The sequence below is a fragment of the Haliotis rufescens genome, unplaced genomic scaffold (genome assembly GCF_023055435.1).
Source record: "Haliotis rufescens isolate VD_foot unplaced genomic scaffold, xgHalRufe1.0.p SCAF_16, whole genome shotgun sequence".
In the NCBI taxonomy this organism is placed as follows: Eukaryota; Metazoa; Mollusca; class Gastropoda; order Lepetellida; family Haliotidae; genus Haliotis; species Haliotis rufescens.
Genome location: NW_025963846.1, coordinates 5044727 through 5054760, shown reverse-complemented (window position 1 = coordinate 5054760; position 10034 = coordinate 5044727). Strand labels below are relative to the sequence as shown.

Sequence of the window (10034 nt, the reverse complement as noted above, 5' to 3'; positions counted from 1 at the left end):
TTTACTCATCGGCTATAAATCGGCATCAGTCCGGGCTAGTGCAAGCAGCCACACACACACGTGCATGCACGTCGCTATGTAAGTGCAATAGTCTTGGACGCGGCTTAAACCCCATTTCACCTCACTCACCTCACACCCTGACCCTGACGTACGTTCCCTGACCCTGACGTACGTTCCCTGACCCTGACGTACGTTCAGTTATTCATCCCTGGTTCACTGAGCAGCATCGAAGCATAACAGAATATTTTGTAATATGTACAAGTAATTTTATTAAAACACCAGTCTTCAATTCATATAAGTGTTACAACACTATGTGTTCCAAGAAAGGTATAACAGGACATGATGTAGAATGTGAACAACGTATAAAGTAGAGATGTGATACGGTACAGATGGTGATTAGCTTGGTTTGCTGTTATATCAAAACTACCTCAGGCCATAACTCGCTAATCACTAGTAATATATACAGTCGCATATGTCACAAACAGTTGTACTCTACGTCGTAGGACACTAGTGGCGCTGCGTTTCTTCCATACATTCCCATTTACCATCACAAGGCGCAATGTTGGTTCTTGTCGATTGCCTGTCCGTCCACAGGCAGGGATGCCATTAGTGAAGGCCCAGTAAGAATTGCAGTACTTTCTTAAATATACACCATAAAAATTTCACATATTGCCTCTCAAAAGACCACGAACCTTATGAGGCATGACGTGGAATCAGTCAGGGTATGAATGGATGAAAAGTACAAGTTTGTTGTATTTGTCTTGATTTTAGAGTTGATGTACTCCTGGTGGCGCTGACAGCCCTCCGTACTTCCTGTTCCTCCTGCTCCGCCTCCTCAAAGAACTGCTCCTCTGTTCCCGATTTTGTTTGCGACTTCTCCTGTTCCCGGATCTTCTCCTAGTCCAGGTCTTTGGGGCTCTCCTCCTCCAGTTCCTCCTTTGGAAAGCTCTTATCATCTGGCTCGGCACATGGACCCCCGGGGGGGACGGGACAGACCCGGGCATAGAGCCCAACGGGGAGCTGTGTCTCCGGCTGTACCAGCGGCTGTTCTTGTGTCCTGGTGGGAGAACGTCAGTGTCCTTCATCATATTGTCAGAGCTGATCCCTGGGGGTCCAAAATGAGACCCCGGGGGGCTAGGAGGGTGGCTCTGGGCCCACCCCCCAGGTGGACTTCCTCCACCGGACCAGCCAGGGGGGCTAACCATGATGTTTAAGGGGCGGGGCGGGGACGGAGGGAGGGACATTGTCTCTGGTTGACTTCGGGATAGAGCCAGGTATTCTTTTTCCGTCATGATATCTAGGCACTGACTGCGACTGAGAATGGTATCCCCGATGCGGCACCTTTCTTTGTCATCTACCCAGGGTGGACAAGGGGGGAGATCTGAGAATGCTCCTGAAATCAGAAAACGCTAACGGTTTAATTGTATGTACTCATGACTCTTTATATTGCATTACGTATTTATATTGTATAGTACGCGGGTCTCTGACGTCACTTTCAACAGTATATCAGTGATTTCGATAAGGGGTTGTCGAAAGTCCAAGTGACAGGTGGTAGGTGTGTACTACTTTCAACACGGATAGTTTGATGAACGACCGAGATCTGCCAGCCCATTTCAAGGCTCAAAAATGGAGTGGAATAAGTGTGGAAATGGTTTAGTTTCAAAGGTTGATACTGACCTCCCATGACCTCAGCTCCTTGGACACAACCTGAAAAGACGATCATACTTTGAAATTTGAATATCACGAATAATGTCAGACTTACCTTTAGTCTCTGAAATCTTATATTACACAATATCCTTCTTGACTCTTAAAAAAAGAATTCCCTATGCTGTGGAATAGAGTTAGCCAGAGCTGGCTAGACTTGCTTTTGTATGCGTTTCTAGATTATTGTTTTCCCCCATAAAATAAATATATTCCACAGTCATGGTGCAGGACTAGAATAATGTAGGTAAGGCGTTATATATGAACAACATGAATATGGTATGTTTTACATTTCATAAGAGTGAGTGAGTGCGTGCGTATAGTTTTACGCCGCTTTTAGCAATATTCCAGCAATAGCACGTCGGGGAACACCGGAAATGGGTTCACAAATTGTATCCATGTGGGGAATCGAACCAGGGTTTTCGGCGTGACGAGTGAACAACCCCCTAAAATAAAAACATCACGCAGATTGCAATTCTGACACCAGAACTATCTTGTTACTCTTAAAATGTAAATACAAGCAAAAAAAATATTTTAATAATCATTTGAAAGCTCGTCCATTGCACGATTCCGACTATACCATGAGCACGTGCTGAGCTACCCGGAGAGCAGGACATGCTCAACCTTTTCGCGAACACCTGGTGTCATCACCTATTTTCGGTGATCCTTTTACATGTTTTATTTCCACAACTGTTTTGCCTATTATGGCCAATGGAATATGTCAACACTAACATGCGGCAGTCCCTGGGATGTTACGAAATCCTACCTCTGGACCTCTCTCCCCCTGGACCCTGCAATCTGACTGCCGAAGGACCCGCGTCGCCACACAGCACACAGTAGACCTGTAGGTGACAAAGTGAGTGAGTGAGTAATTTGTGTTAGTGTGAAAGGCGTGTGAGAGTGATGTGTGTGAGTGAGGGGGGAGGCGTGTGTGAGTGAGAGAGGCGTGTGTGAGTGATGTGTGTGAGTGAGAGGGAGGGAAGCGTGTGTGCACATTGCACATTGGCTGAAGCTAATGCCAGCGTGTTATACAGTTCCGTTATCTCCACAAATAATTAAGCATTTGGAATACAGACCGTGAAACAAATATATCAAATGAAGCCCATGCAAGTCTATAATAGTGGGCAAGTCTAGATTACTGCAGCATGAAAATGAAGAGAGATTCTGGGTTCCTTTTTATCATATTTTATAAAGGTAATTTAACAACTGTTTTTTCTAAAAAAAATTCATGTCAGACTAGATGTTCAGAACCATACGGAAATCAGCCTCTACATAATTATTAGTGCATGTGCTTGACGAAATAAATACATGCATGTGCTTGTCACAACTGACCTTTTCATAATATTGTAGACTTAACGATTAAAACACTTCAATAAGTTAAATCCAAATATCGAGGTCAGAACTCTTGGCAGAGAAAACATCCCACACAGTCAAGGAACACAAAGCTGATGGCACATGGCGCCCAGGTGCACCCTGTCTATAGAGCGCTGCCTCCTCCCCCCCCCCCCCCCCCCCCCCCCCGCGCCCCGTCAAGGGCGGAACAGAAAACAACTGAAACACTTTCTCCGTGCCAGCATTTCCTGCTCGCGGGTTGTAAACATTCTACATCAAGCGTCAGACGTGCTTATGAATGAATAATGGCATCAGAAAAAAGAAAATATCAGATTCCTTCTGATGGTAAGGTAGGTGTCTGTGCACGCGTTATAATATGAAATACAGGTGCAGAGAAAACTTGATAAACTCGAGTGATGTAAGCCTTTGAAACTGTCTGTCTCTGGCAGACTTCGCATCGGTACTGTGGTTGACCGTACACACTCTCGAACTACCTTTATATCAAACTTCCGAGGTCCCTTGTATTTCGAATTAAAAAGAGAGTGAGTGAGTGAGTGGTAAACATGTTTACTTAATGTTTCTTAATTTCAGTGGCCGATACAAGTACACATCTTAAAAGAGTGAGTGAGTGAAAATTGTTTCACGACGTATCAAGTTCTTATTGGAGTGAGTGTAGTTTTACGCCCGTCTTAGCAATATTCCAGAGCAATATCACTGTGGGGGACACCATAAATGGGCTTCACACATTGTACTCATGTCGGGAATCGAACACGGGCTTTCGGTGTGGCGAGCGAACGCTTTAACTACGGGGCCACCCCGCCGCCCCTTATTATTGGAGGATGAGGCCCAGAGTGGCATAGGCTTCAGCCACTGAATCCTACGAACACGGGTAGGGTGCTGACAACCCAAAGATCATAATGGAGCTAATCTTGGAATCGAAACAACGAACTACAGATCCTGGCACGCCTAAGGGACGCGACTCTGCGTGCTAATCGAAGAGTCGTAGATTACAGGCACACCCTTGTCCTAACGTCTTAAAATGATAGTAATAGAGTTTGAAATTATTTCAATGGTTTAATATCTGTGCCTCAAAACAACGGGAATACATTAAATTAAAATTCATGCATCACGCTACTTTTAATTACCCATTTCAGTATTTAATAAACTTTTGAAAGACACAAGAAACAAAACGTAGTCATTGTCACCATCGTTCACATACATGTATAGTCCCTACGGTCATACGCCCCGTGAAGATCCGGGTTAGAATAGGTCTTCAGCAACCCATGCTTGTCGTAGGAGGCGACTAACGGGATCGGTGGTCAGGCTCGCTGACTTGGGTAATGCATGTCATCGTATCCAAATTGCGAGGATCGATGCTCATGGCGTCAATCACTGGACCGCCGTCATATAGTTGGAATATTGCTGTGTGCTTCGTTAAACAACAAACAAACAAACAAACTAGGGTGATATGTCACGCCCGCAAAGTCTGTTTGTGTCCAAACCACATCATGTATGCATAGTATGTGTTTAAAAAAGAACATCCCCGACGTTTGAGGAAAAACAATATCAATGCCTATAAACACACGATAAACAAACCACAGAGTACTGGTTAAAAGCAAAAGTACATTAAAAGCAAGGAACATCATTTCTGGTTAACGCTCGTTACATGACTCTAGTAGTGCGCACTTTGTTGAGACAATTTGACAGACACATAAGAGACAATTCAGAGTGCATGATTAGGTAATTAAAACGTCACTCTTCTCAGAATAGCTACATGTACGCATGTATGACACCACACATACACACATCACTCGGAGAAACAAGCGAATCACACACTGTTCACATGAGCAAACAAACTTCGGTTACATTAGATCGTGTAGTAGAAACTCTTAAACAAAGGATACCACGCACTTAAACACTTATCACGCACTTGAATGTAACCTGCTCTACAGAACCCATAACGTTGTAGTTAAACATACCAGTATCCACGCCCCCTGAGACTAAATGTTGACTCAACAAGTGATGTAAAATATGATAATTATCAAAGTATACTTACAGCCACAAACGCAACATTGATTAAGAGTGTCATTCCAACACACTGCCGAGTACGCAAGACCTTAAAGCACACCACGGTATGACTCGGAATATGAGGAGCGGGTTCCTGGTAATTTAAGAAGAATATATAGCAAGCTTTTGCGGCGAACTGGCCATTTATAAATCCCCTCTGCCCACTTATCGGAAATGACTGCATTCCGGTTACGTGAAACACGCATGCGCCAGTATGTGAAATATTTAGGCCCATGAATGAAATGTCAAAGTTGAAATGATCAGTTGATTACAGCACAACTTTTGACTTGGGAGAGAGTTGAGAAAAGCGTGGTTTAAGTTGAATAAAGCTGTCCAGCTATAACAAATAGTTTCATCAATTATAATTGTTCAGTGTGCTAGATTTACTAAATTATGTAGGTTGTGATGAGGATGCTAGATGGCGATGAAGTGTTTTAGTAAGAGTCATATGATGTTGGTAATTATTTTGCACCTTAAGAAAAAAGTCATTTAAAAGTAATAATATTTGCACCTTATCTTATTATTTGAAATATGTCTAGCACATCGGATATAATGTATTTAACATAAATATACGAATAAACACAAATACTATCACCGAAACAGCGTAATTAACTTTTTCACCAAACCTTTAGCAAATATTGCCAGTTGCATTTTGTACATGTATGAAAAACCGAATAGAGAATTATTTCAAATATTTCCTCTTAATAAACTGTCATAATGTTCATTTCCGAAAATATGATTCATATCTAATATGTGAAATTGTGTTGAAATAGACACGGAACATCGGAGTTTAGTCGCCATGAATTTCATATTTTACAAAATTACAAATGACCAATCACTGATACACGAGAACGCAGATGTTCTTCATTTTCTAGCTATTCTTCTGCTACATCGTCTCACCTGCAGCAGCTTATCTTACAGCGTGTTCGTGAACACGGCCGGATCGTTGTCTATACCTAAATAGGATGTACCGGAATGGCAATTCACACGGTACGTGGCGCCGCCCGAAACGCCAAGACATCATTGTACGGGGGCTGGAATACCAGCATCAGGAAACAGATTCCTTGAGGAATGAACGTATTTCACAATGACTAGGACGTGACAGCGGAGTTTAATTCTACGGCGTATGTGCTGTAACAGTATCCTTTCAGAGGAAAGTCAAACAATGCATTTCAGTGAGAGTCCAACGTGACATCATTATAGATCAAAGTTCTGCATTCTGGTCTGGTTTCAGTTTGGGGGAAGAAACAACTATATAGTGGACACGCCTCTTGAGGACACGTCCGCCTCTGAACGCCCTACACAGTCGTGTACCGCCCTGTGTTAAACGTGCACATGAAACTGTTTTAATCAACAATGTTTTACCATATTTTTATGGTTAGCTGTCGTGGATTTATTCTTTTCGCTTTTTGACACTCTTGCGTTCACACACTATTTGGCACATTCCAGGAATCATAACCTTTTTAATGTTGCATTTAAATAGACAACAGTTAATAAATGATATCAAAATAAGAACTTGTTTTCGAGTGAGTGAGTGTGTGTGTGAGTGAGTGAGTGAGAGAGAGCAAGAGAGAGAGAGAGAGAGAGAGAGAGAGAGAGAGAGCGAGAGAGAGAGAGAGAGAGAGAGAGAGAGTGTAGGTGTATGGTGTTGCTTAATATTCCAGCTATAATGACGGCAACAACAACAACAACAACTAATACTAATAACACTACTACTACTACTGCTACTACTACTACTACTACTACTACTACTACTACTACTACTACTACTACTACTAAAAATACGATCTGGAGTGTGTCCGATTTTTCCACTCAGAATACAGAAAAACAATAGCAGCAGCAGCAGCAACAACAGCAACAACAACAACAACAACAACAACAACAACAACAACAATAACAATAAAAACCTGAGGCGGAAACCTGTGCGTTTGTTTCTATTCTCAACAACAATAAAAGGTCTAAAGATAATAATATAAATGTAACAGCTAGAAAACGTTTGATATACTAGTTTGGTTTCAGAGCGATCCTCCAGACACACTGGGTTTGTTCCGTTTTTGTAGGAGAAGCCTTACATACGCACTTGCTGTTGGGGAACACTTCGTGTGAACTTCCTGCTTCTAGTGCATCATCTATCCAATACAACAACTCAAAGTGCAGGTTTCCTTTTAGCGTCAATATTGTCCATATGGCGAGATTCTTCAAATGTCGATCGTATGTTGATGTTAGACATATACGTCGTACGTGTAGGCCCACAGAACCAGGAAGAGTGCAGCCCAACTTTGATGAGCTATAAGTGTTTGTTTGTTTGTTGTTTAAAGTCGCACTCATAGTATTGTAGCGGATGATATTTGAATGAGTCTATGTAAAAAATTGAAATAGATATATACTTCTTAAAAGCAGTTAAAGACAACACGATTCATTCATATTAACATTGGTGGACATTACACAATAGATCAGTGATGACACCAGGTGTTCGCGAAAAGGGTAAGCATGCCGTGCTCTACCGTAACTCTACACGTGCTTATGACATAGTCGGAATCGAACAACGGACTCTGCTTCTTGCATGGATTTTGTCGCTTTTATTTGCGGTTTAAGAGTAAAAAAAATTTGAATTAACATCACACCTGTCTTATTGATGATGTTTATATTTAACATTAGGCATACCGTATTCATGATGTTTATAATAAACATTAGGCATACCTAATTCATTATGTTTATATTAACATGAGGCATACCTAATTCGTGATGTTTAAATTTAACATTAGGCATACCTTATTCGTGATGTTTATATTTAACGTTAGGCATACCGTATTCATGATGTTTATATTTAACGTTAGGCATACCTAATTCATTATGTTCATATTTAACATTAGGCATACCTTATTCGTGATGTTCATATTTAACATTAGGCATACCTTATTCGTGATGTTTATATTTAACATTAGGCATACCTTATTCATGATGTTCACATTTAACATTAGGCATACCGCATTCATTATGTTCATATTTAACATTAGGCATACCTTATTCGTGATGTATATATTTAACATTAGGCATACCGCATTCATGATGTTCATATTTAACATCACGCCTGTCTTATTCATGGTATCTTTGAAGTCTCCCAAACACTGCAGCCTTCCTCATTATTCAGGTTGTCAGAAGGGCTGTATTCCTGGCAACAAACCCGGATGCTCTCCAAATATCAGTCAACAGATTAGGAGATACAAAGCCCTGAGGCACCGAGAACGATGGGGAGTCGGACAACATGGTACTTGGGATGCAAGGATGACATTTCGAAAACAAGGTCCGCATATTTGCCATGTTTTACCTACATCCTGTCAATCCCATTAGTGACAAGAAGGGACAGAAAAAGGGACATTCAATGATATAATTTATTTCATTAGATTTATCAAAAAAGACAAGATCGGGTTATTATTATTGTTGTTGTTGTTGTTGTTGTTGTTATTATTATTATTATTATTATTATCATCATCATTGTTGTTGTTGCCTAGGTCACCCAAACCATAACCAAACAAGACTACTCAGTAGGTATATATATATATATACAGATGGTATATAAAACATAAACAACATATATCGTTCAGGTGAGCTTAAACTTCAGCTGCACTGTCCTCTTAACTGCAAGCTCCCCTTTAAATAAAATGACTGTCCTCCAACAGGAACCTACTTTGAGTACTTGGGTTTATTTCAGATCAACGGTTACAGAATTAGCTAGACAGGGTCTAAGGCTGCACACAGGGGACGATTATTGGGTCAAGTTATAACTCTGGTTGTCCTAGTTGTCATCTGCGCAGAGGTTGAATTATCATTATGTCCACATTCGTAATGTTGGGTTTCTTGGGTTTCAAAGGTTAAACTTGACGTTAATGTACATGGGCGTTACCATTTCGATTGAAAGTTAAAACTTGGCCACAGCGTGCATAGGCGTGCTGTCCTGTGGAACTTGGCTACAATATGTATTTGTGAGATGACGATAACAATATGTTGGGAGATGGCTAGCTAGTTAAAATGTACGTCGATAGGCTAAGCGTAAAATTTTTCACCAACTGTGAATGATTTATATCGGTAGATACATGTACTACTCAAAGTTTGCTAAGGATCAGGTTTAGATTTAAAAAAATCATCCAACAAATAAATATTGAACTATTGCACATGGTGCTCTAAATCATTTCCAGAGAGCACAACATCATTTGCTACTAAGGATTACAACAACTAAATGCGCTTATGCCCCTCGGCGTCAAAGACGTTGTTTGACGACCGACAAATTTGGCAGATGCATAGGCATGCTTAATATTGGGTCAACACAGCGTGAAAACACGTTTTTCATGATTGCAGTAAGAAGTCATCACTTTGTGACTGCCACCACACTCAGAAATTACATGGCGTTAACGTTTCTACTCAGACAGTGCGTAATCGTCTCCGTAAGTCTAAAACCCTACTAAACACATGTGAAACTATCTGCAGATCGCCCTCTCACGACGCCATGTCCTTCCGGAAGCAAATCTACAGAAACTCGGCAATGCTGTTACTGAAGAATGGAACGAACTTCCCTTTGCAACCACCCAGACATTTATTGGGAGCATGAGACGACGGTAGCCGGCTGTAATGGTATCACGTGGATCACAAACGCGCTACTGAGAGTTTTTTTTACAAAACTGATTTTCGTGATCTTTTCACGTTTCAATTTTGGTCAGATACTGTCATTTTGACGGGTGATCCTACTGATTATCGGTCACATGTCGCTTGGTCACTTTTGTTCATTAATCATGTCTTCACGGAATATTGTCTTTGGCTATTTCAACAGATGAACATAATTTGACGTATTACCTGTGTGGCGATCCTTCGCGAACGTTGCGTAGTACATATCCAGGGCTTTGCGACAAACCAATAAAAACTCCGTGTGTGCGCTTTGG

The 10034-nt window shown here is 41.3% G+C and overlaps 1 protein-coding gene across 1 annotated transcript; it reads right to left on the bottom strand.

Moving 5' to 3' along the window:
- Positions 1 to 249: 249 nt before the first annotated feature.
- On the bottom strand, positions 250 to 5281 carry LOC124144237. Its single transcript, XM_046513543.2, has 4 exons — positions 5090 to 5281; positions 2468 to 2543; positions 1678 to 1707; positions 250 to 1393 (listed from the first exon to the last, which is right to left on the bottom strand). The coding sequence occupies exons 1-4, from the start codon at positions 5120 to 5122 to the stop codon at positions 768 to 770; spliced, it is 765 nt and encodes a 254-aa protein (XP_046369499.2). The 5' UTR covers positions 5123 to 5281; the 3' UTR covers positions 250 to 767.
- Between the last annotated feature and the right edge of the window lie 4753 nt (positions 5282 to 10034).